General features: G+C 34.7%; 3 protein-coding genes across 4 annotated transcripts; 2 read left to right on the top strand and 1 right to left on the bottom strand.

Moving 5' to 3' along the window:
* The first annotated feature begins 7,203 nt into the window (after positions 1–7,203).
* On the top strand, positions 7,204–11,568 carry LOC104888381 (probable receptor-like protein kinase At5g24010). Its single transcript, XM_010673334.4, has 2 exons — positions 7,204–9,950; positions 11,393–11,568. The coding sequence occupies exon 1, from the start codon at positions 7,400–7,402 to the stop codon at positions 9,887–9,889; it is 2,490 nt and encodes an 829-aa protein (XP_010671636.2). The 5' UTR covers positions 7,204–7,399; the 3' UTR covers positions 9,890–9,950; positions 11,393–11,568.
* Positions 11,569–15,751: 4,183 nt separating this feature from the next.
* On the top strand, positions 15,752–21,480 carry LOC104888380 (deSI-like protein At4g17486). The gene is made up of 4 exons (XM_010673333.3): positions 15,752–16,338; positions 17,676–17,937; positions 19,804–19,871; positions 20,987–21,480. The coding sequence occupies exons 1-4, from the start codon at positions 16,207–16,209 to the stop codon at positions 21,266–21,268; spliced, it is 744 nt and encodes a 247-aa protein (XP_010671635.1). The 5' UTR covers positions 15,752–16,206; the 3' UTR covers positions 21,269–21,480.
* A 1,830-nt stretch (positions 21,481–23,310) lies between these two features.
* Positions 23,311–26,183, bottom strand: LOC104888379 (hypothetical protein). 2 transcript variants are annotated; one of them, XM_048640926.2, is made up of 3 exons: positions 26,025–26,178; positions 24,740–24,751; positions 23,311–24,649 (listed from the first exon to the last, which is right to left on the bottom strand). In XM_048640926.2, the coding sequence occupies exon 3, from the start codon at positions 24,189–24,191 to the stop codon at positions 23,577–23,579; it is 615 nt and encodes a 204-aa protein (XP_048496883.1). In that variant the 5' UTR covers positions 24,192–24,649; positions 24,740–24,751; positions 26,025–26,178; the 3' UTR covers positions 23,311–23,576. The 2 variants fall into 2 exon arrangements, with proteins under 2 accessions (XP_048496883.1, XP_010671634.3); XM_010673332.4 differs by lacking the exon at positions 24,740–24,751 and having other exon boundaries at positions 26,025–26,183.
* Between the last annotated feature and the right edge of the window lie 1,765 nt (positions 26,184–27,948).

The following is a 27,948-nucleotide window of genomic DNA, read 5'->3' as shown; positions in this document are numbered from 1 at the left end:
TCTAAGAGTTTTGCTTTCCTTTCACCCTCTACCCCTTTCTTGATTCCATTCCCTTACCCTCATGGAAACCAAACGGCCCCTCAATATTTGAACTCGGAAGTATTATATATTTATATTTTCTACGTATCGTAATGCTTCGAATATTTCTACTCGAACAATTTTTTATTTTTTTTTACCAATCAAAGAATAACTAGGTCAAATTCTTCCTCCCTTAGTCTATACTATAACACGTTTTCTCTCTAAAAAGCAATTAAAATAGCCCTTCAGACCAATCAATTAACATAATAGAGAGGAGAGAAAAGGGTTAGGAGAATTATGGAAGTGCCCCTCCTGAAACCATGAAATTCGCTTCTTTATTTATTGCCTTCCCGACCAATAATATGATGAAAACAAACTTCCTCAAGGGCAGCAACCTCCATACCTATACAATGGATTCAATACACCACAGAACCTTATCTTTACTAGACAAAGATATTGTCATGTCAGATTTTATTAGATTCTCGCAATATTAATTTCAAACTATCTAACTTCTTATAAGTACTACTAATTAACAATTAGAGAAATTGATCATCAATGTTGTACATCAACAAACATTAGAAAAATATAGGAAGTATAACAGTTAGGAATAAGGAAGAACTCAAGGAATAATGGGTAAATTCTTACTCCATTTAACAATATATAGCCATTTCTATATAAGTGTTAGTACCCATGTGATAAAAAGAGAAACGAAGAGAATTCAACATTAAAAAAAAAAGTAATGTAATACTTAATATTGTGAAGTGGTCTAGCACTTATAAGAGAAGGGGGAGTATATGATATTCAAATATATGAATCGGAAGGGTAAGACACTATTAAAAGGGCTTGAAAGACATAAATTGTGTTTATAACAAGAAAGGTGGTGGTGGTAGATTGGTGGTATATGGGTATATAATCTATATATGGACAATATGGTGATTGGAGAAAATATAAATCTCCAGAAAGAGGATGGATAAGGCTTAAGGGTAATGGGGTGAATTGATGCGTAATTGTTATGGAGACTAAACCATAAGGAAGCTTTGATAAACGTCTAATTATTGGAGTCTTTGAAGAACTTTAACAAAGTTATAATGATAATTTTGCACGCTTAAAGTTAAATTGTACCAAATTATACTCAAGTTATTGGTACCAAGTTAGATCTGATACCAAATTGTCTCTTACTTTAGTACAAAGTTAGAACCAAATTCTAACTTGTACTAAAGAAATAAAATTGCTACTGACTTATCTTTCTGGAATCGCCAAATTGATTGCTCGAAAGACTCTACCAATTACATACCAAATGTTTATCGCCTTAAAAGGATCGGTGAAATGATATCATTTGGACCATTTAACTTTTTTGGTTATTCTTTCTTGGGCCTATTTTAGGCTTTTAGTGTTAGAGAGCGACTAAGCACAATGATGTAAACGGTATTCAATCCCCCATCTTTAGTACTACCCTTGTAAGATTTACCAAAAAAGATGAAATCATGGCATCCAATATGGGTTTATCATAGCTTATCGTGTCCCACATTATATGGACATTTAATTTAGGAAAGTAAGTTGGTAGTCATGAAGATAATATTAATGAATATTAACACATTTAACTATAACTCTATAAGATTATAAATTTATATAAAAAGTAAGTGAAAATAACAATAATGATATTCCAAAATTACTATCTAGGCTAATAATATGAATTATTAAGTTTATTAGAAACTCAAGGTAGTGACGCTTTAATGCTAATGAGTGTGTATCATAATAATACTTAGGCTAGCAGCATAAATTATTACGTTGTAAAAACTCGAAGTATAACAATATGGGCTACAAACTAAAATCGACAATAATATAAATATGATTGAGGATGAGGTGGTGTAATAGCGGACATCACTTCCCACCTATTACATCAGACTCATTTGAGGAATTCCTTTATCCCACTTCAAGTGACCCCCTTCATCTTTTTAAAAAAATAAGATACTGTATGAGTTTTCTTATAGTTAGGGTCTAAAATTTAATTATCATACGTTTTTTGTCATTAAAAACCTCAAATTACTTTTACTTCTTTACATGGTTTTCTCATTTTGGCAAGACATACACCATAGCCACTAAAATACCCATTGCATTCGAAAAAAAGCCATCATATTACCTGGAATAGGATTCGGCATAATGCAATTGAGTGGTGTAACAACGATAGTGGTGGTCGTTGTAACTTAAAATTCATCTTAAATGCATTAAAAATGTGGCTCAACATTATAATTGTTCATGAAGTGAGAAGCTCCAACTTTGTTGTGGATTCATTAGCAAACACAAGGACTTCATAGGAGATAAAAGTTCATTGCTTGGACTTAATACCCTCCATCTCCTCATGCCTCACCTCTTTTTTTGGGCTGATTGTTTTAATATGTTATCATTGTTGTATTAATTGTAATTTTGCTTGTAATGTTCATTTCTTTGAACTTCCTCTATAAATTCTTTAAATGAAAGCGTCGCAATTTATTTTAAAAAGATAGAAGAATCGGTGAAATTTTTCATTACACCCCCTCCTGATAAAAGGAGGTGAGAGAGCTTAGAAGAGGTATGGAGCATCATTTCTAATTTGCAAATTCAGAGGTTGTCAAGAAAAACGATAATGTTTTTCAAACTTAAATCCCTTATTATATATATTTTTTAAAACTCTTTAGGTCCTAATTGTTTAGTTAACTAATACAAATACAAGCATAATCTACCAATGATGTCTCGATCTAGTGGTTAAGATTGAGGTGTTGTGAATGATAGATCACAAGTTCAAATCTCCCTTCCCCTTTTTTGTACCGCCTTCATGGCTCATATGGATAAAAAAATACAAGTATAATCTAATTTATGTACTTTATAATTTGTTATTGAGAAGAATAATATTTGGAAAGAGGGAAGGTATTAGATGCTTTTTTGAATAATAATAGTTATATTTCTGTCACAAAACCACTTCTTGCATTTTTATAGTAGGGCAATATTTGTATATTTCCTCTGATGGCATAAAGTGCCTATGATAAAAGGCAAATTGAAAGTGCCTTTGATATACTTAGCTTTTTTTCTTGTTTAAACACAAAAGAATTAACTAAACGTTTCTACTTTTCTAAATTTTCAACAGATTCCAATTGTTAGGAGTTGATAACATTAAGTGCATTCCAACTAAGATTTGGTTGTTACAATTATCGTTCCAAAAAGTCGGCAAAAGCTTATTGTAATATGTAAGTTCTATTTTTTTTTTATTCGGTGATTTACTGGCCTAAACAGGCTCAGTCCTCATGAGTTAGAGAGTAGGAAGGGGATCTCAATCCATAAGAAAACTTCTAGAGACTGGAAAGTGAGAATTTATACCCAGAAACATAAATCCACACAAACACCCCAAAATATGGGGTTGATGAGAGTCGGACTCCCAACTATAAGGTTGGAAGTGGTAACTCCAACTATTAGTATCCCACATAATTTTCGTAATATGCAAGTTCTATGATGCTGGCTTATCAGCTTACTGGTGGAATAATTAGCTGTGCAGGCTGATCGTTGCTTTCAACTGACGGAGATTTAGGGCCTGTTCTCTTCGACATAAAACAGCTGAATTGAACTGATCTGAACTGAACTGATCTGAATTGAACTGAACTGATCTGAAATGAACTGATCTGAACTGAACTGAATTGAACTGAACTGAATTGAACTGAACTGAAATGAATAGTGATATGTGAGAGTAAAAGTATTGTCAAGAGCTGAACTGAACTGAACTGGTCTGAACTGAACTGATCTGAATTGAACTGAACTGGTCTGAACTGAACTGATCTGAACTGAACTGAACTGAATTGAACTGAACTGAATTGAAAATAAGTTGGGGAGAACAGGCCCTTAACCCTACGCCAATCATGTGTGGGTATTTAGCAAAATCTCCCATTTGGGTAATAAGTTGTCCAACGAAATAAGTAGTCAAATTGGTAAAAAAAAAAAAAAAAAAAGTACTTTCGTCTCTAAATAAATTTTCTATATTTTAATTCATGCTTGTTCTATTTATTTCTCAGTTTCTTATCCAGACTTGGGTTACTTATTAAAATAATACTAGTATATGGGCCCGGGCGATGCTCTGGGTTTTCTCTATGCTACAATTTAGGCTATGTTCAGTTCACCTTATTTTTGCTTATTTCAGATCTAATCAGATCAGATCAGATCAGAAAAAATAAGTTCAAATCAGATTATGCTTATATTTAAAAATCATTATATCTTTCATTACATATTAGTAAAAATTATAATAATTGAATATTAATAAAGTACTCATTGAGACGAATCAAACAAGACCCCACATGACTATATTTTTTCTTATATATTGAGAAATATTTAAAAGATAAGATCTTGTAATCAGATCAGATCAGATCAGATCAGAAAAAATAAGTTCAGATCAGATCAGATAAGTTCAGATCAGAAAATTTCAGGTGAACTAAACATAGCCTTAGTAGTAGTTAAATAAGTCATCTCATTTTCATTTGAAAAAGTTATCTCATTCATTATATAGATTTCAAAAGTTTTCCATTCATATATCATTATTAATTTTGATTGAAAAAACAATAATGGTATGTTGGAGTAATGGTTGGATCTTTTTATTTCATACTTGAGGTTGTGGGTTCGAATCTTCATGTCAACAATTCTTTATTTTTAGGAACGCCTTTTAATATATTAGTATAGATTTCCCTTCATGTACCTATGCTATTTTTTTTTTCTAAAATTTTGGCAACATCAATAATATTTCCATTTTAAATAAAATAACAATTTACACCATAACCTTACGGCTCGTTTGGTAATTGACCATAAATGGTGGTAAATTGATAATTCATTTTAATATAAATATGTAAGGAAAATGCAATGTCATTTCTTCCTGAAATTTTATTACCATCCATTACCACTTGAGAAAGTGGTATTGAATGATAATGTAAACATATAAAGGGAAATCATATTTTGTGATGAAACTCTTCATTACCATAGGTATTGATATTATAATTTTCTTACAAATTTACCCTAAGGACTAAATTACATTATAGTTGCCATTATATCTTATCACTAACCAAATAGTCCCTTAGTATAAGGAAAAGAATCGAAGCCCCCTGTCATAAGGGAGTTCGGGTGGAAGGAAGACCTCTAACTAACTACGCCAACTTTAATTATTCTTCTCTCCTACATTTTATAGTATAATTTGCACAACATGATCACATGATGTATACGAATGTGAGATAGTGTACTATACTATAAGTACGTCCAAGTGTATGGTGAATGAACTCGAGTATAATATAATTAATTTTTTTATCTTTTTCCTTTAAAATACCATACGTGTTAGTTGTTACATTATTTATGGTATGTTTCTATTCAACTTATTTTTGCTTGTGAACTTATTATACTTTATGATTTTTTTTTGGATAAGCACTGAAATTAAATTGCATATGATTGACCCTTACTTACTCTAACCAAGATAATCTAATCAAGTTTTTTAATCAAAATCTTTAATTACTAAATTTATTCTAAATTAGTACTTAAATTTTCACAATCGTGTTTACTAGTTATTATCACCATCTTAGAGTTTTTATGTAATTAGTGGTATCAAAATTTGAATATAGTGTGGATGTGTGTACATTTTATACAGGATGGTAAGATGAAATGCTTGAATTAACGAGCAGACATTTTAAAAGTGAGAAAATGATATAGAGAATCGAAAAGGCAAATCATTCCTCTCCATCACCAACGAGACTCTCTTATTTGGGGGCTTACGACGGATGGGGATTTCTCCGTGAAGTCTGGTACCCTGTTAGCTCAAGGTTTATTTAGTAACGATATAGCTATAGTGGATTACGCTTGGATTTGGAAGCTTTCGATCCCTCCTAAAATCAAGAATTTCCTTTGGAAAGCGTGTAATGATGGCCTCCCCTCTAAAGCCCGTCTGGAGCGTAGTCATATCTTTCTTCCGCAGGAATGTCCTTTTTGCAATTTTCATTCGGAAACTATTAATCATTTATGTTTTACTTGTCCATTTGCAGTGGACACATTTGCGACTTTGCACTAGGAGTTTGAGTGGCCTGCATTTCCACCTCTGACTCAACTTCTTGATCAGCCTTTTAGTAAGATTCTTAATCACTTCTATGCCTCTCTTCCCTCTGGTGAGTTTAATCTTTTTTCTAGTGGATGGTGGTTTATCTGGTATTTTCGCAACCAAGTTGTTTTTCGAGATGTTGCTTCCTCGACCTCTTCCGCCGTTGTTGTCATCAATAACTTCGCTCAAAATTGGGTGAAGGCAAATTCTTGTATCCCTCAGTTTTTGCCAAGTTCGTCTAGGTCTGTCCCCCTTCTTCCAAGCGGCTCCGTCAAGGTGATGCTATTGTTTGGTCTTTCCCACCTCCGGGATTCCACAAGCTAAACTTTGATGGCTCAAAAAACTGGAGTGTGGTAAAGCTTCGTGTGACTTCATTATTCGTGATGAAAGCGGGGATGTCAAATTAGCAGGTGCAAAGGCTCTTGGTAGCTCTCGTTCTATTTTAGAAGCCAAGGCTTGGGGTCTTATAGAAGGAATTCAGGCTGCTTTAGCCCAAGGCTTTAATAAGGTCATTATTGAAGGTGATAACCTTGCAGTTATCAATTCTCTTAGGAATTCTTGGCGTATTCCATGGGAAATTGCAAATATTATCTCTGATGCAGCTCGGGAATTAGATCAATTTTCTTCTTTTCAAGTGATCCACATTTTCAGAGAGGCAAATCGTGCGGCGGACTTCATGGCAAGCAAAGGACATCATTGGTCGACGCTTGTTTATTCTTTTCCTCCTTATGACGTAGATTTTTCTCTTATCATCCGTAAGGATATTCTAGGTTGGCCCCCGGATTAAGGGGGTCTATCTAAATTTTCCTTATAAAAAAAAAGGTAAAAAATCCTTATTTTAAAGTGCCCTCACTAAAAATTGAATCCCAAATTTTAAGGTGGGAAGGTAGGTCAAGGACCCAAGCTCAAGTGTGATAATGGTTACATTATACTCAACACTCAACAGTCTACAACTCTACACTATAAAAGTCAATTGGAAATGAGAATACGAAAATTGACAAAGTGGTTTTCTAGGCCCCGCCATAAAACACGCGTCTTCCAAATTGGTAGCACAAAATATATTTCATTAATGGATGTCCACGATAAATCATCCATGTGATATGAACATCAACGGTCCAACTTCTCCTTTTTTGTCGTCAAATAAAATTAGAAATTCTCACTCGCTTGCTTTCTTCTTCTGCAATCACTTTCACTCAAACAGTAGTAGTATACTAGATTACTACTAAATTTGGTTTGATGAAATCGTATAATTAAAGATAAAGATACAATTTTTTTGTAAAAAACAGGCAAAAAATGGATTCCCAGATGATTAATTTTCTCTTTTCTCTGCTAATTTTCTGTTCTTTGAGCTTTTTTTGTGCTGCTTCATTTAACCCACCTGATAATTACCTCATAAATTGTGGTTCAAACATAAACAAAACAATTGAAAATCGTATTTTTGTTGGGGATTTAACAAAACCCAGATTTCTATCACTTAAATTTCCAGCTAAATCATCACAAATTTCTCTCTCCAACCCAAACCCATCTCCAAATTCAATCCCAATTTACAACTCAGCTAGGTTGTTCTTAGGTGGGCCCACTACTTATGAATTGAGCATCAAAAAGAGGGGTATTCATTTGGTACGTCTCCATTTTTTGCCTTTTAATTCTCAGAATTATAATCTTAGTTCTGCAATATTTAGTGTTTCTGTTAATGGGTATTCACTTTTTCATGGTTTTAGTGCTTCTAAGTTATCTTTGAGAGAGTTCATAATAAGAGTGGATTCTGATGAACTTGAAATTTTGTTTACTCCTGATGCTGCCAAAATGAGTTTTGGTTTTGTTAATGCAATTGAAGTTATTTCAGCTCCTGATAACTTAATTCTTGATTTTGGAGTAATGTCTCTTGATAATTCTGGTCTTAAGGAGTATAAAAATTTGTCACTTCAAATTTTGGAGTCTGTTTATAGGATTAATGTTGGTGGTTTGAAATTAACCCCATTTAATGACACCCTTTGGAGGACTTGGATACCAGATGATGATTATCTGGTTTTACAGTCAGCTGCGAAACGAGTGAGTATGAATCATGGTCCTAATTACAAATCTGGTGGTGCTACTAGGGAGATTGCTCCTGATAATGTGTATATGACTGCACAGGAGATGAATAAGGACAACATGTCGACGTATAGTGATTTTAACATGACCTGGAATTTTCCTGTAATTGATCATGTTAAGTATCTAGTGAGGCTGCATTTTTGTGATATTATTAGTATTGGGCTTAATCAGCTCTATTTCAATGTGTTTATAAATGGATTAATGGCTTATAAAGACCTTGACTTGTCTGCCGTTACATTCCATTCGCTTGCAACTCCTTACTATATCGATTTCGTTGTGGGAATGGAGCATTCAGGACCTATTCAAGTTAGTGTTGGTCCATCTTCGTTGAGTACTTCTTTTAAGAAGAATGCAATTTTGAACGGGGTTGAGATCATGAAGATAGCGAACAGCGAGGTTAGTAGATCAGGACACAGAAAAAAGGGCATGGGGATCATTTTGGGTTCTGTCCTTGGAGGTGTTGCTCTTTTGAGCATTTTGGTGCTTGCTGGTTTGTTTGCACTGAAATGCAGGAAGAAACAAAAACCTGCATCAGAAAGTGTAGGTTGGACTACATTACGTGCAACCGGAGGAAGCATGTTTAGTAGAGTTACAGAAGGTACTGGTAGTGCCTCTCCACACAGGAACGTATTGAGGATCTCTTTTGAGGAAATACAATTCGCAACAAATAATTTTGACAGAACTTTGATAGTTGGTACTGGCGGATTTGGAATGGTGTACAAAGGGGTTCTTAGAGATGGTACCAAAGTTGCTGTAAAACGAGGCATGCCAGGGTCTAGGCAGGGTCTTCCCGAGTTTCAAACTGAAATATCTGTTTTATCAAAAATCCGACATCGCCATCTTGTTTCAATGGTTGGCTATTGTGAGGAGCAGTCAGAGATGATCCTAGCATATGAGTATGTGGAGAAAGGGCCACTGAAGAAGCATCTTTATGGAGGTAGTTCGCCACCATTATCTTGGAAGCAGAGGCTTGATATTTGCATTGGTGCTGCTAGAGGTCTTCACTACCTTCATACAGGTTTTGCTCAGGGAATTATCCATCGAGATGTCAAATCTACCAACATTCTACTTGATGAAAGTTGTGTCGCGAAAGTAGCTGATTTTGGGCTTTCAAGATCTGGCCCACATCTTGATCAGACCCATGTAAGCACTGGTGTAAAAGGTAGTTTTGGTTATCTAGACCCAGAATATTTTAGAAGACAGCAGCTCACGGACAAATCCGACGTTTATTCATTTGGAGTTGTGTTGCTTGAAGTTCTTTGTGCTAGACCTGCAGTGGATCCTTTGCTTACACGAGAACAGGTAAATTTAGCAGAATGGGCCTTAGAATTTCAAAAGAACGGCCTTCTAGAGCAAATTGTTGACCCCCGTCTCCAAGGTCAAATAAAACCAAGCTCTTTAAAGAAATTTGGAGATACAGCACAAAAGTGTTTAGCTGAATATGGTGTTGATAGACCAACTATGGGAGATGTTCTGTGGAACTTGGAGTATGCATTGCAACTTCAAGAGGGTCAGACTACAACAGAAACAGATGACTCAAGTGACACATTTACTACAGAGATTTCGGTTACTAGAGTTGTTCCTCATGCTCCTAGCAATATTATTCCTGTTAGAGATACAAGTGATGAGAACTTAGGCAACTCAACAAGTGAGCTTTTCTCTCAGTTGGTGACCAATGAAGGCAGATAGCATACATTGTGGTCCAGCAAATGCAGGCTAGTTAATTTTACTTCAGCACTGTATATTATCGGTAATGATCTACAATTTCATACTCATTGTTGATACTTGTATGTGTTTTGGATTTGTGATTCCATTATCTGGCATACTTGCTACTAATTCAGTTAGGTTCTACCTATATATGTTGCTAGAATCGTCTTACTCAAAAACCATATTCGAAGGACTTTTCGTCAACATGATTAGCTGCGAGGCAAAACCCATTTAATATCTTCTGTGATAACAGAAAAATTCCGCTATCTGTATCTGAACTTGATCTGTCGCGCCACTTGCTCTGTAGGCAAGTGGAGCATTTTCTCCTGTTCTGTTGAGCAAAACAATTATACATGTGGTTGTTCATCACCAAGTAACTCCTGTATCTACTGCTTGCAATTGAGCATTGTGAAATTCTTAAGCTGGCTCAATCAGTGGTAGTCCCTCTACTGCGGTGATGGCGGCTGGGTTGGGACTTGGGAACATGGGCGGATCTAGAGGGGGTACAAGGGGTACAGCTGTACCCCCATTATTTATGGAAAATAATGAAAACAAATCAATAAGTTGAGGTTTGTCTTGTTGGTAGCAAAAGGGAAAAGAAAGATCCATTCACAAAGTTCTTTTTATGCTTTTAATTACTTACCCTTTAAGTTTACTCTGCAACTACAAATTCATAAGCCCACAAAAATAAAAGCTCCGAAATAATAATTTTGTCTCTATTCTTTTTCCTTCAAAATTTCCTCATTTATATACTTAAACTACTGTTTTTAAATTGAACAACTTATTTTAAAGATCTGGTTATTTAAATTGAAACATTGAACACTTAAATAGTTAGCAATTATATCTAAGTTCTTACTTAAACTTAGGGAGAAAAAAATGTTAATAAAGCTTTATTTTGAAAAAAAAAATTAACGAGTCTAACTACTTGCGTATTCGTACCCCCATGAGTAAATTCCTAGATACGCCACTGCTTGGGAATGTGATACTGATATCTGAACTTGCGTTTCCTTCTGTTGAGTCTTTGTCCCCCTTTAGTGAGTTGATTATGTAAAGGGGAAAATGGTGACTGGAGTACTTGTACTCTTCAGTTGATCTTCCCCATGCAGAGTAAGTTGGCGGAATTCATTTATAAGTTTTTGACACTTGTTTGAAAATGGTTCGACTTCAGCGGAAGTCCTTCGCTGGTGGGATGTTGCAAGTATAATCTGCTTGATTGTAATAAGCTCCGGAAGGGAGGAGCATGGAAACCCTTGGTTTGAGACTTTAGTACATCAGCAAGGATTATGCTTAATCAAGTATAGACTGACTGACCTTGGTACTAAGATCAGTTAATTACCATCTGTTTTATTCTCCCGTGCGCTTTATTGGACATACACTGTAATATAATTCTCCCCTACTATTAGTTTGCTTCTCTAAGGTGATTATTATGATCAAGATTTTGTACTGCATTCAGTTCGGGAGCTCTTGACAGGTTTTCTGTAACAGGTTGTAGGTGATGCAGCCTCATCCAAACTCAGGTCTTACATTCGGTCATCGAAGATAAGGCTGCAAATGCAATTACACTTCGCGTCTCTTCTGATAGTCAAAACTGGTAATGAGTTCGTGTGTAATATCGTAAGGCCTCATGTCAAAGTCTATGCTAATACAATTTATGTTAATCATGTGTTTCTCTTCATAAATTTTCATTCTCACTCGATATCGTATTATAAGAGGCCAAGGGTGATAATGGAAATTTAAGAGGAAAACCACATACTTCAGATCAGAGTTGCTTTACCATCTACCACATAGTCCACATTAGAATTTTCTTATAGAGTGTGTCAAAGTTAATTTATGATGCTGATTTAAAAATGTTGCTTCCACTATTTTCAACTAAGTGTGATGCTTGCCTTTTAATTTGGTGGTTAAAATTCACAAACTTTTACTGTAATTTTTATTGATACCTAATTAAATATGTTAATGGTCAATAGTTTACATATAACAAAATGACATTGTTGCATTTATATAGAAACAAAAATAGTATAGAATATTTTGGAGACGTGATAAACGTTTATATGTCAAATAGGTTTAATCAATATATCTTCCAATTAGTACTCACAACGATACCAATAAAAAGATCATTTGCTACCAATATAAAGGTGTTAGATACCAAGTTTGCGTTGCTTTGATAGAAGAAGACGACGTGGAGATTTTCTCTTTTTATTTTTTTTAAGACAACAATACTTTTTTTATGTTCTTTGTATTGGCTCTAATCTACATTTACTAAGGCTATGTTTAGTTCACCTGAAATTTTCTGATCTGAACTTATCTGATCTGATCTGAATTTATTTTTTCTGATCTGATCTGATCTGAACTGGTCTGATTACAAGATCTTATCTTTTAGATTTTTCTCAATATATAAGAAAAAATATAATCATGTGGGTCTTGTTTGATTCGTCTCAATGAGTACTTTATTAATATTCAATTATTATAATTTTTACTAATATGTAATGAAAGATATAATAATTGTTAAATATAAGCATGATCTGAACTGAACTGGTCTGATATGAACTTATTTTTTCTGATCTGATCTGATTAGATCTTAAATAAGCAAAAATAAGGTGAACTGAACATAACCTAAGTGTTATTTTTTTCGAACAATTATTCTGATCGGCATTCATGTAGGAGAAGCATTTCTTACATGCTTTTATCTCTCTTTCACCAAAACTCAGGCTATGCTATTGATGTTTTTTTGATGTCATAAATTCATAATTGACAGAAACGAAGCAACAACTGATTTTCATAATGAAGTCCTAGAGTTATGAGGCAACATTTTACGTTGGCTTCTTGAACTTTTTCTCAATGGCTACTCATCTGTCAAGTTCATTTTAATTGTAACTATCACATCTTTCCTGATAGAAGCGTTGTACCAATAATGAATTCGAGGTGTTATACGCGTTTCATAATGTACATGTAGATTTTGCCCTCGATAGTTTTCGAATTTTTCATAATATTATGTAATTAACATTTTTATTGTGTGGTGCGTTTCAAAAATTATACTACCTACTACTATCCCGACCACTTGTTAGCCATCTTCTCCGATCCCAACCATCATTGTCGTCACTAACTAGTTCCACCTAGCCCCATCTAAGCATGTATTTTATCCACCTATCATTTTCGTAAAATTTGATGTGAATAGATACAATTGGGCAATGAATTGCAAATAAGGGGCCTACTTTGACTACAAGGTGATAGTGGTGGCTAAAAATTACAAGTATTGTACTAATGTTATTAGTATTGTACAATTGACATGAACGTATTTTGGTTTATCGCTTACGTTGTGTACTGGTTATGTTTGATATTGTAAGTAGTCCCAAGGGTTTTTAAGTGTAGTAGAAAGTTTTTTTTTTTGGAGGTGTATACTATAGTTTTGTAATCTTAATGGAATTTTTTTTTGTCACTAATGAGATCTCTATAAGATTTCTTCTTTCTTATTATCATCATTAACAGTTGTTACCTTATGTCCATATTAAAATTTCCGTATTGTCAATAGTCGTCGCATTATGTCCATATATTAGTTGCATTAGATGAATTTTGGCTACACAAGAATATCGACGTTATTCTCAATAGTCGTTGCGGAATATGTTGGCGTTAAATATAATTTAGCCAAAGTAGAAGACAGTGCTTGTTTTAGAGAAAAAAAATTGTTAAATGTGGGCCTGGGCCGCACACATCACAAGGAGGAGGGGTGATGAGATTCGAACCCGTGACCTTTTTGTCACGCTATCTCTTGATAACATGTGAAAGAACCAACTCAACCAAAAGCTTAAGCTGATGTTTGAGGCCCTAAAAATAAATTTATACTCTATCAAAAATAATATTAAGTTTTATTACATCGTTACTCGTTGGCAAAAGAGACAAGTATTAGTAAGGTTTAGATTTCTTATGCGAAGGTTGTTCTTTTTATGGTAAAGCTATTAAAAAATAGTTGTCATGTAAAACTTATAAGTTTTAGGTTAATAAACTTAATATCTAGATTTTAGATCCAAGTATGATGAGGCCATTAGATAGGAGGGTCTTTACAAAGATAATGAGCTAACCAAGTTTGAAAAAGATATATGCTCACCCAATTTAAACAAAAGATTTGTGTTGGCCTGTTGGGTACCACCATTTTTCTTTTTTAGTAGTAGCCAATCATATATAACCAGCCATACACTGTATAAGTGTTTTTTTTTTTTTTTAGTGTATAGTCATCATATAACATGTGACAAAAGACAATGACAGTAATTAGTGGCCTAAGTATAGTTGGTGATGGACTTGGTTGGACTTGGGCCCACTCTTTTTCTAATCTATGATTTTAGTAATTTTGCTAATCACCTTCAACGTACTAATCATACAATGCTTGTCAAGTAGCTACTCATAATACACCTTACTTTCCATATATAGCCTTTTTTAGAATTTAATTTATTCAAATAATTATAAAAAAGCTTTGTGCATCAAAGTAAAGTTGTGGAAGTAGAAAGTGAAAAAACAAAGGAAAAATAACAATATGATTAGAAAAATAAGGGGAAAATATACACTTTATAGGCTTGGTGATGTTCAATTTATTTTCAGTTCCTTAAAAACAAGACAAGTTATGATAAGTTCATATAAATTTAGATTATTTCAAATAAGATTTTATAAGGTCTACTAAGTTTAGATAAGTAGTTCAACACTTCAACTATAGGCACCCTGTCAAACACATTTCCAAATCCCAATTACACTTTTTATTGTTTTATACTGATGGTCCGAGTAGACTGTTAACTTGCTAAATCGATACTAAAAGAATTAACCTTTATTTTCTTTTTTATTTTTATTTTTACATGTTTCTCATGTCTCCTCCTTCAGTCTCTCTCTTCCTCTCATTCCCCTACTACACTCACCACCATCCAGCCACCACTACCACCACTCGTAGCCCCCCATCTCGCGAGGTGGCAGGGAGAGGAAGCAATGATGGAAGGAGGGAGTAAATAGGAGGAAAAGATAGAATTTTTTTTTTGGCAAAGTTTACTTGTTGGGACTGTTATTGTAAAATACACTTCAAAGTTGGGACTGAACAATAAAAAAAATCATAATTGAGACTTTTTTTTATCAGGACGTTTATAGTTAGAACTGATTAAATCAATTTTCTCATAAAAATAAGATTTAACACACTTACAAAACAAGGTCTAATGAACTTAGATAAATTCAAATAAGTTTAAGTAAAAATTACTCTCTCAATCTCATAATATAGTGCTGACTATTAGGTCAATGTCTTAAAAAATGATATTCATAATTTTTCACAACCTTCCAAGTTCCAACCACAACAAAGTCCAAAAGAGTTTGTCTTATAAGAGATCGCTTACTTTTACATTAAAATTAAACAATGATAAGCCCAATATTAAAAAGAGAATTAGCCCGATAATGAATAGGTTAATTTCTTTCGATGACTAGTTTAATCCATTTAGTTACTAGGTTTATTTTTACATTAAAATTAGATCGTATCTTATACTCCCTCCGTCCCATAATATAGTGCCTATTTCATTTTTGGTGGGTCAAACTTTAAAATCTTTGACCGAATATTCTCATTTGTATATATAAAAAAACATATTCATGTGGGATTTTGTTAAATTCGTCTCAATGTGTAGTTTCATAATATCAACTTTTTATATTTTTTATTAATACGGAATTGAAGATAATGAAGGTCAAAGTTACGTCTTGGAGACCGTGTAAAAAAGAAACAAGCACTATATTATGGGACGAAGGGAGTAATAATTTTTGAGTCCAAAAACCAATAAGATAGTTTATGACATAAAAATCCAAATAAATACTCCAAAAATATCTAAGCATACTAGCAGAGTGCTTTAATTCAATTCCAAGAAATCCTCCACCAATTTACTTTTTAAAAAACCCATACTTAGGAAGTTCGGATTTTGGGAAGCAGTATCTATCACTTCTTCAAATTTCCCTTTTTTTTTTACAGTTTTCCAGAAATCCACCGAAGGTAGAAGAAGAACAAAATTTAAGAAAACTGCACTATTTTCAACAAATATCCATCTTCACTTCCCCCAAATTAGCTACACAGTCGAAGAGAGAGAAAGAGTTGAAGAAAATAAATTCTGCTCTTTCCTTTATCTTTGTTTTTCAAATTTCAGTTTATGCATTCTGGAATTGTTTATGTTTCTCGAATTATCGATTTAGAGAGAGAAAGCAAGCAGATAGGAGAGAGAAAGAGAAAAATTAGGGTTTTGTATATAATTAGGGTTTGCAATTTGCATAAAAACCATATCATTTGAGAGAAGATTATGGATGTAGTACTACACATTTATGATGTGACAAACAGTGGTTCAGATAAGACGAACAACACTATTATGCAGATCAACAAGATCTTCAAAGATGGTATTGGCTTAGGTGGCATTTTTCACAGTGCAGTTCAGGTCTATATCTTCCTATTTTTATCATCTTCTCTAATTTCTTCAATTCGAAGTTTTTTATGTGTTAGATCTAGGGTTTTAGTTTCTTATTATGTGAATTCTTCTATTTAGTTTCAGTTTACTGATTTTGTGCGTTACTATTTGTTGAATTTCTCGATTTCGTCATACATTCTTCGAGCCTTTTTTTTATGTTAGTCTATAGTTTTGCCTGAGTATGATGAATGGTTTTGGATGCTATTTGGTTGTTTATGTTAGCTCAATTCTTGAGATGATATATGCTATGCTGCAAAATGTTCTCTCTAGATGATGTACTTTTAAGGGACTGTGGTGACCGGCGAAGAGTTGACTTTGCCAAGGGAGGATCAATATAATGAACTTATTATATGAACACCAGCTGCCTGTATATGTACTTTGAGAGCTTGTACTTCGAATCCTGCCCATTGAATTATCGATTTTTGATTTTGTTCAGCATTTCTTAATTCACGGTATGAGACTGGAATACAATACAGTACCTAGTTTTGTTCAATTAGCCCAAAAGTATACCACCGGCATATATGAATTTGCCTTTTTCGTATTACAGTTTGTTGTAGGTTTAGCAAAATAGGTAAACACTGATTTTGCTTTATTCTGTCGTGGTTGTCATGGTTTGGGGCTTCACTACTTGTTACTTCTTAGTTTGTCTTACTACTTAGTTGTGTCCGCAGACTGCAGTACTCTGTTGATGTTTGTTTAGCGCTGACCCCAACTCTCCTGGAGTTTCAAGCTCTATGTGGCTATATTCAGCTTGATTTTCACTTGTCAATGCAAAACTCTGACTATTAAGATCTTAAATCCATTGAGACGAAACTAGCAACATTCCACATGACTATGTTTTTCTTTAAATAGAATAGATAAAGGATGGCCAAAGTGGTGTGGAAAGTACAAAGCGTGCAAATTAAAAGAAAACTGATGTAGTATCGATTTTATCCCTTCCCTTTTATTGTCTTGAACTGATATCATCATCTAACAAAGAATGTAGTGTGTGGCATTAGCGTGGATAAGATTGCAACGTTTTGTTGACTTTATGAGGTGAAGATTTTCTACTTGATAACCACTGTATTTAACTTCTGGTCATGCATGCAGAGAGGACAAGCATAGAACCTTTGTATCTACTGATTTTGCCCATATCTGTTGTTGTAATCACTGCATTGTTTTATAAACTATTGTAGGGCAGATGGCAATTAATTATGACATGCTCTTCTTAGTACTGAGAAAAATAATTAGTTCTGCGCAGAATTTGTATTATCTATTTGTGAAAGGGGCCTTTGGAATTTGATAGCAAGTTTCTGTTTTGATTACAGGTCTATGGTGATGATGAATGGTCATTTGGGTTCTGTGAACAAGGAACTGGAGTCTTTTCCTGCCCTATTACAAAAAATCCTATGTATACATACCGTGAAAAGATTGTTCTTGGACAAACAAATCTTTCGAACTCCAAGGTTAACCAGATTTTGAGGGAATTGAGTAGAGAGTGGCCTGGATTCTCCTATGACTTGCTATCAAGAAATTGCAATCACTTCTGTGATGAGTTATGTGAAAGGCTTGATGTTCCAAAACTTCCAGGTATAGCTATTTGTGGCCTTGTTTTTTTTTTTTGACCAAGTGCAAATTCAGGCCCCTTCCGGTTGATTATGTGGTGAATAGGAATGGATAATTGTTGCTGCATGAGTTGACTTGTCTGTACACAGTATAGTTTTATATTATTTGTGGGATTGTTGAGCTTGTTCAATTTAAACTATGATGTGATACAGCACTGTGTCAGAAAGCACCAGATTTGTTCTTTAAGGAGAACAATGCTGCATCAATCTCTATTTTGGTGCAAAATCTGGTCTCACATGCCATATCATTATGAGGTACCTAAGTTCTAGTTTCTGATTCCATCCATCACAGTAGCATTGTTTCAGGTATCCTTTCAGCAGCAATCTATGCTTATGCTAATTGCTTTAGTGATCTTTTCACTTTATATATCTTTTTTTTGTTATTCCTTTATGAGTTCCGCTTCTACTGGTGGTGATTTGGGGGATTGCTGGTGTAAGTTTGGGTTATTATTGTTCCATTTTCTTTTATCCTTGTTGCTACCATGATTCTTTCTTCTTCTATTAGCCCTTCAATATCATTTCTGTGTCAAAGGGACCTGTTTTGGTTCTTGTGGAGGCCTAAAGTGGATCTTCGAGTTAGAGTAACTATGGAACCTTAACTTTAAAAAAGCTTAGGATTAAGGACCTAACTATCATTTCTGTTTCAAAGAAAAGGTAAGTGAAACCTTGGGGGTAGGTGTTGAATGGTGTAGAGGACTTTGGGGGTAAGGACTAAGGATAGGGGAAAAGAGAATCATTAAATTGGCCAAACAAACAACAAACTTGTTTCCTTTACAATTTCCTGAACACCCCCTAGTTCTTAAGATTTGACATAATAAATTTTCATTTGGCTGCAGTATAGACCTTTTTTCTCTTATAATTATCCAATTTTATAAAATGTCCAAAATTCTAACAAATTTTGCAGAAATTTCTAAAAACTATGGGGCTTATACTCAAGATGTGAACAATTTTGAGATCTGGGGATGGAAGACCAGGTCAGGGAAGAAGGAGAAGGGAGGAGACAGAAGATAAATATGCTTCATGAAATATATCTTTGGGTGTGAAGCTAGATTTTGTTGAGATAAAAGAAAAGTGGACACAACAGAAGTTTTAAGTTCATAACAGAGTTATGTTTTAGGTCCTTAACCCTAAACAGATAAAGATTGTATCTTAACTCTGAAGTTTTTTTCAAAGTTTAGGTCTTAATAAAGTAATACTTACCTTGTCTTGTGGATCTTCTATGATGTCTGCTCTGGTTTCTCATGACCCGTCTACAGAAAGTGTATGTTTCTAGGATTATCAGTCTTTGTAGTCTTTACCTTCCATGTGTATCAGAGAACATCTCTACTGGTAGTGGGCCATGTTGAGGCAAAGGATCTACATGCCATAGTGACTTTGGGAAGGTGTGCGGTGTTCAGCTCTCAGCCTGTCACCTTCTTCATGCATCACATAATATCTGTGCAATTCTAAACATATCTTTAGCCTCTAATATAGACATTGATAAACTTTGTTTCTATTGTATTGCACATGCGTATCAATAGTTTTGCCGTACCCTTATTCTGTTTGTCTCATCTCTTGTGTACTTGTGCGTGCTTATGGAGATGTAAGAGTATGTTGCTGCATTAGGTGCCATACTGATCAATTTTGGTTCATGCATTTTTATAAGATCAAAATGAACTTTGTACATAAAGTGGCATCACAATGCATCCCCCCAAATCATATAGAATTATTATTTAACTCAAATATGAGTATATGACACCTCGATGTATCGTTATGATTTTTATGTAGCCTGTGATGCTAGTTGCTTCTGTTGTCGTGGTGTGAAATAATACATGGCTCCCATTTCTTGCAGGTTGGGTTAACCGGTTTGCGCATGCTGGTGATGCGGCAGCTGAAATAGCAGGAAACACTGCTTATCGCGTAAGTTCTCTTCTTCCCCCTGTCTTATAGACTATCTTCGGTAACCTCGCTGATGTTACATAATGGCATTTTGCCTTTTCATATGGTTTCCATACGGGCCTAGTGTTATTACTACTAGTCTTACATGCACGTAATGCGTGCGAACGCGTGATAACAAATAAAGTAGAAAAAATAAAATTAATTGGATAGAAAAACTATCTTTACATTTTATTTTCTAAAAAAACTGATGTTGAGTTTAAGTGTTCTTCTTTCCCCCTTTTTTTTCGTTCAAATGAAACAGTTAGTTATCATCTTTCTTTCTTTTTACTTTTTTTTCCTTTTTCTATTTTTTGGTGTCCCCATGTGTTGCCTTATATAATAGAGATTCCCCTTTGAAGCAATTTGGATATGATGATGTACTCCTGTCTCCTAGTATAGTAACTCAATGGAAGACTTGAGTCTTAGTTGCCAGAAGGATCAACACTTGTGATGGGTGAGCGATGACCTAGCATTTGGGGGGGGGGGGGGGTACTTCTGTCAAGAATGTGAGTTGTTTTGTAGAGATACGTTGTAGTGCTGCATAACCTTGTGAAATAGAGGGGTATTAAGTATATGTCGCTTGTTTTTTTTTTTGATCCATATGAGCCACGAAGGCAGTACAAATAAGGGGAGGGGGGATTCGGAACGTCACCTCAATCTTAACCACTAGGCCAAGACATCCTTGCTAAGTATATGTCGCTTGTCTGTTGAAACTAGATATTTCTATGCAGAAGGTTTTGGATTAGGGAGCGCAGTGTAGACTGAAGGGGAAGATAGCTTCAGAGAGAGTTTGGTGATTGCATGACTTGAGTGGTTTTGACTTTTGAGGCACTGAACTGTTATTAGAGGTAGTGCAACAGATTGCCTATGATGTCTGATATAGCTGGTAGTCTGAGACTTAACATTATGTTCCAGGGATGATCCTCCAGCTTCTGTTTGCTTTATATAAACTATAACATATCGTACACCCAGTGAAATGTGATCACTAACTTGAATGAAGTTTTGATTCCATTCCTTGTAGCCATTTGTTGCCTTTTAACCCTTTCGGCAAGTATTCTGTTTCAAGTTCTTCTGGCTGATTTCTGATGTTATTGCAGTTCAAACAAGCTAAGACAGAGATTGTGACGGCAAGCAAGGTTGCATATCGTTTCCTTGCAGGCATTGCCTCCAACTCACAAGTGTCCCCAGATAACCAAAGTCCCAACAGGACTTCACCCCGATTTCAAGTTTCTTGGTTTAAGAACCTTGTTCCTGCTGGTGATAAACCCTCCACAAGTGCGGTAATCGAAGGGCCAAATCAGGAGGTGATTCGGCAGCAACAGGGAGAACATGACGAAGCAACAGCACCTTTGAGACAGAATGGGCGTCTTGGTAGCTAATGGGAAGAATACTTGGGAGTTTCTAAATGAGAAGAGAAGCCATGCACTTCTTCGTGAATTGGTTCATGTAACTGTGTATCCTTGTAAAATTAGCTGCTTTCTAAAACTCACTTATAACTGATTCAAAATGTATGAAGTACGATGTAAAAAATTCTTGTGTGTTTCGTTTTACCTGAAATTGATGGGAAAGCTTTACATCTTGCTTCCCCTCTTCATGTGGCAGTGAAGCATTCCCATCTAAGGATCTTAGCGTGTTAACAAATTATATTTCTCAATCGGTATTAGGGGTGAAAGTTATTCGGATAAAATCCAAAATCCAATCCAATCTGAAATAGTAATTCAGATCGGATTGAAACTGTGTTCGGATTGGATTCGGATTGAGATTTTTGAAAAATTGGATTTTCGGATTGGATTGAGGGTAATTGGATCCAAAAATCCAATATAACCGAATAGTAATATGCCTTGTATTATGTATTTGGATTGTGTTTAAGTGCTTAATTGATTTTTTATTATAAAAAAACCTACTTCATAACAATACATATAGCACTTCAATCCTTCCCCTAAAACACTAACTACACTTAATTCCTCCTTAGATTTACTAGGTTGTTGTGCTTAATTTATTTCATCGAAAAACTAGAGTTCTAAAAAAAATCGAATTTTCGGATTGGATCCAATCCAGAGTATGAAATTTCGGATTGGATTGGATTCAAACCTTAATTGGTTTGGATTCGGATTGAAAAATTGAAGTGCAAATTTTATTCGGATCGGATTGGATTGGATTGGATTAGGCCCTAATTCAAACCGCACACCGAACTTTCGCTCCTAATTGGTATAATTGGATAAGAACGTAGAATTATGATGTTAATCATCAGAAAGAAATATGTCGAGCGAAGAAAGTCGAATGAGCAGATGAAATAGTATTTGGTTTTCGCTAGAAGACACGGCACGATGTATGAGTCTCGTGCTAACAATTCTGGTCCAATTATACAATTTATGTATTTTTTTAGTTGTGTTATTTGCTTGTTTGGCACTATTTATTAATCAACTTTGTTAATTTATTTCGTATTATTATATAAGAAAAAAACATAGTCAAATGGAGTTGTTAGATTCGTCTCAATATGAGGATTTCAAATATCAAATTGTTATAACTTTTATTTACACTCGATAAGAGATATAAACGTTCAAAAAATTGTCTCGAAAATTATAAAAAAGCAAATGATGCAACTAAAAAAATACAAAAATAGTATAAATTATCATCCCTTTCGAAATGGGGAAAAGAATGAGGGTAAGTAAAACCGCAACTCTAGTGATAGATGATCTCATAATCTCGTGGTTGTGAAAAAAAAAATCTTTATTAGTAGATCAAGCAAAGCTGTGTAACTAATGTTGACCATTGTATTGACCTCGAAGTGTACGTGGTACAACACATATATCCATTATCTTCGTTCATATTTTGTCTAAAGTCTAAACGTCTTTGCAGTTCACCATACAGTATACACAACTCCACAAATTAGAATCTCACTTCACAATCTGTTATGCAAAATATCTCTTATATGTCAACGAGCTATTGGAAAGAAAGAGCTCAGAAGTCTAACTTCCGTATCTCTTATAGTTGCATCCTATGCATTAACAATAATGGCCTTAAACAATAAACCCAACCTGGGTTGAATGAAATTATTATTGTTAATACAAGTAATTATCAAAAAAAGGGGTTTAGAATAAGTTCATATCAGGTCATTAACAGGCAGAGTCATGTTCAAATCATGCCAAACTTCAGGTAAAACATCAATATAGTTTTCTGTGGGATAAAAAGATAACAAAGAGCAACTATGTAAAAACCTTACTCTTCAATAAATAAGCAAAGGCTTATTGCACAAGTGACAAACAGACAAACTTGGCAGCACAAAACAACAGAAACATTACAAGTCCATCAGCAACAAACATAGAAATACCAGCTCACGCTGATAACATCACCAATCAGGCATCTCACAGCCGCGAGACACTGTACTGTGACAGGCACATTAATAACACAAACACAAGAATAATCAACAAAGATAAACCAGTTTATCAGCAACCCCCAGACGTAACAAAACACAACTCAATTCATCCTATATGGAACACTAAGAACTTAGACAGCATAAAGGAATCACAATCACACAATGTTAGCCAACAACAATGTTACCATCATCCCAGGAACTAAGGGGAAAAAAGGAGGCATATCAGAGCAATATATACATTCATAGATGATTCAGTGCTGTTCTGCCTTTGACATACTGCTCGTCATACTTAGCCCTTACTTATAGCCATCTTAATAACGATTGAAGAAAATTCTGTCTGCGTGCACATCTTCTTCAATCTGGAGTGATGAGACAGCCTGTGCTGCGATGAGGCCTGCGGAGATATCATCATGGCTCCAAGGTCCATCCTCAAGATATGGCAAGTGAAAGTTTTTCTCGAGAGGAAACGACGAAAATGGCTGACTGATATCTCCAAAGTGATTCCATTCGCATTCTTGTCCATAAGTTCCTGGAAACCAGCCAACACTCTCAAAGGAGCACTGCTTCAGGTTTTGTTGTGAAAGGGCAGATTTGTTCATAAAAATTCCAATATTCGCAGCATGGTGCCAACCGCCAAAGTCATCCTCTTTCTCCAAAACAATTGTAGGCGTGTCATCGGAGTCTTCTCCTAGCAAAACATGGAGAGCAACTGCTTCAGCAATTGCAGCACCCTCTTCATCGAGCCTTTGTTGCTCCTCTTTCTTTAGCTGTTTCTTCTTCTCCAGTTCAGAACGAATGGCTGCAGAAGTAGCCAAGGCTTTCTCCAACCTCCTCCTTTTTTTCTCAGCCTGCTTAATACGATCCAACTCATCTTTGACCTGTTTCTTCTTTGCCTTCTTCACAATGGGGGGTTTTGCTGACTCCATCTTCGGCCTCTTTTAACCCCAATAATCTCTTGACTAGAGTATGTTAGTAAGATTTTATTTCCTGAAATTATAAACTATTTTACGAAGTATACATTTACCGTCTAACTATCTCTTTTTGTAATTCAACAATTCAGGAGAACTGCTTTTTTATCCCTCTTTTTTTTTCTCCTCCTTTTATTTATTTTCCTATCAACTGTTGAACTATAATGATTTTCTGAAACAAATGCCTACACCCACTCAGGACTATAATGATACCTTATCTTACGAACAATACAACCCCAAACTGAGATAACAGGGGAAAGCATAAGGCCAAACTGGTAAGAGCTAAATGAATCATTCCTTTGCACCATTTTCCCCACTTCTCCACAGCCGTTGCATCCACCCATCTGCTATGCGCCACAGGTTTATACACTCATACGACAACAGTCACTTCAGGAACAAGTTACATGACCGTCTCACTGCAGTTATGGACAATAAGTCAGTTCAGGAAGAAGTTACATGACTGTCTCACAGCAGTTATGGACAAAGTCAGTTCAGGAAGAAGTTACATGACCGTCTCACTGCAGTTATGGACAAAAAATTAGAGTCAGGACCATGAGCAATATGTCACAAATATACACATGCACAAGCAAAAATGGTACTTAAATAGTGAAAGTTAGCTAGTACATCTTCAAACCAAGATAAAACTCATATATGAATCAGTACGAACTTTTAACTCCAAGTAATATAGTTGCAATTAAAACAAAATGAGAACAAGAATTTCAACACCTATTGCACTCAGCCTATACAGTATACACAAGATAGTAAAAGATTTAATTTAGATCCTCCAAGCTAAAGCAACAACAACAACAACAACAGCATCTTTTATCACGACATAAATCATATCCCAGCAACATATATGCTTTCCCACAATTCATTCGACCCCCAATACAGCCTATACAGGCCCCTCGCTTGGAAGATCATCAAACGTCTCTATACAAACTCATCTAAAAGTCGTGCAAAATCATAAAGATAACCATTTTGTTCAGAACTTTTCTAAAAAACCCTTACTGAACTTTGAAGAACACTCTAAAAAATTATCTTAGTAGCCCTGGAGAGATATCTTAGTTGTAGAAAAACGGCCGTTTCAGAAAACTCTCTAGAGCACAGAGTTACCATAATTAAATACCCGAAAATCATTGATCTATACATTAAAATCTAAGTGGCTTAACCCGGCAATCACGACACTCGTTATTGATCAAAATTGTGTCCTTTACATGAATCTAAGCCAAGTAAGCGATACGAATTCTTGAAGTAACATTTATCCAACTTAAAGTTTTTCATTTGAATGAAAATTAAACTCCAAAACTAAGAAATATATAATTTAACCCCTTATATTCAGTATTTTACTTATAATTCCTCGCTAAATTTTAGCAGAACCAGATGTTTAACTTAAAACAGATATAACTTAACCTCAAACAAAACATGGATACAAAAACAATACTAAAGAATTGAGCTCAACAAAGATAGCTAAAATGCTACAATTATTAGTCTAAAAGCATCAGAAACATCATAATCATAAAAGTAATCAAAAATAGAATCCCAAAAACATCATCACAAATGATAATTAGATCTACGACATAAAATTACATTAAATAAACAAATCCGATGTAATTTCATCACTATAAAACACGATCTAACATACCCATGTCATATTATCTACAATTAAACTCATCTAGATCATTGATTTCACAAAATAACCCTAAATTAAAGCAACCGACAACCAATAGAATTATTGAAAAAACAGTTCATAAATCCATAATTTCATACAAACATATTAAAAAAAAAAAGTACCTGATTATATAGATTACCGAAAATTAATCAAATTTTCCGAACCCAAGTGTTTACATTCGATTAACAGAAAACCCAGTAAAAAAACGTCGAGAAAATTTAGGAGAGAGAAAGCAAAAAAAAGAGGAGAGAGAAACAAAAAAAAAGGGAGAAAAAAGAAAGAAGAATAATATGAAGTGATTATCACAAAGATATTGATGTGAATGAAAGGGTAATTTAGTCATTAAAGGATTAAGATGGACACGTGTCAGTTTCTGATTGAGTATTATCAAAGTTAAATCTAGAGTATTCTGACACGTGTGGATTACTGGTGTGCCAACCAGTGTAGATTTGAAGGCAAGTATGTGGGTCCATATTGTGATGGTGAGGTCAAAATTGGTAATTAATTAGAGAGTTTGCTTATTTTAATTAGGTAATAATCTCTATTACATATGCCAAGGGAGGAGCCGTAGGGATGGCAGGTGGGTATAATTTGGCGGGTTTCGCACCGCATCCACCCCAGTTGGGGCGGGTATGGATATGACTTTGGTGGGTAGTGGGTGTGTATGGATACGAAAAGTCAAATCCGCCATGGGTGGTGGGTAGGTGGTGGATATGAGGTCACATCTGCCCCAAATCCACTCGCCCCGCCCCATATCCGCCCGCCCCGTATAATATTTACTAATTTACCCTTTAATAAAATAAAGAATTATGTTCATAAATCTAAAAAATTGTAAAAAATAATTAAGAAATATGAATACTAAGAATGTGTACTTTTTTTGTTTGAAAAGGTGTTCTAATAATTAATTTATATAATAGGTTATATATAGAAAATAAATCAGGTGGGCCGGTGGAAAATCCACCTAGGTGATGGGTGGGTATAAGTGGGTAATGGATATCCACTTGGGTGGTGGAGCGGATGTGGGTATAACCTTATACCCACGTGGGCGGAGGTGGATATGGAAACTTGTACCCGCCATGGTTGGCGGGTAGGTGGTGGGTATGGAAAATTTAGGTGGAGGTGGGTGTGGATTTAGGGGTATCCGCATCCGCCCCGCCCATTTGCCATCCCTAGGAGGAGGTGTGGTGTCCTCTTTTGAAGTGACTAAAATACCCTTAATGATCTAATTAATGGAATGAAAAAAATTACAAAAGCAAATCATTTAAAAATTCTCATTCCAACTTGCCATTTAAAACAAGTTTAAAATGGTATATGCATCAAATACTTCAATCAAAAATTAAATGGACAAATTATTTATACCTTATAAAAAAAAAAGATGGCATACATAACGTGCATATGAAAAGTCTGAACATTCACTACCTTTGATACTCTTTAATTCAGTTAAACCAACTCATTATTTTTGTTCTTTCTGTTCAATATTCATTCACAAAAAATTAATGTTAACAATCACTCACAACCTTTTTTATTTTTTTACATTAGCGAATTAATATATCTAAATTCATCTAACTGTTGAATTTTTCATATTTAAGTTTAATCATAAATAAAGTACGAATGGCGTATCTAATAGAATAACAAATTTTGAAATTAACGCACGCATCGCGTGCATATGAAGGCTAGTAAGCGTAATGTTAGAAGGAGAATGACCCAATAGGAATTAAGTTAATTTTTTCGGTGATTAATTTAATAAATTTAATAATTACGTCTACTTTTATATTAAAATTAGACAGTCTCTTTTAATAATTTTTGTTAATTGTATGATTAGAGATAATCTTGAATTCTTGACGGTTGATTAAGAAGTGTATGATGACCATGAATAAATAATTGACGGTTGAGATTATAGATCAGTGAGGTATTGCGTTGTATACGTTGGGTTGACTTCTTGGCAACGTATGAGATGTTAAAAAAATCTATAGAGGGAAAGAGGAAGATGAATTAAATTTTGCCACTAGTGTGTTATCTACAACTTCTTTATGAGAAATGATTAAA

The sequence above is a fragment of the Beta vulgaris genome, chromosome 3 (genome assembly GCF_026745355.1).
Source record: "Beta vulgaris subsp. vulgaris cultivar EL10 chromosome 3, EL10.2, whole genome shotgun sequence".
NCBI classification, from domain to species: Eukaryota; Viridiplantae; Streptophyta; class Magnoliopsida; order Caryophyllales; family Amaranthaceae; genus Beta; species Beta vulgaris.
The sequence above is the reverse complement of the archived record's forward strand: the minus strand, read 5'-3'. Positions and strand labels throughout refer to the sequence as shown.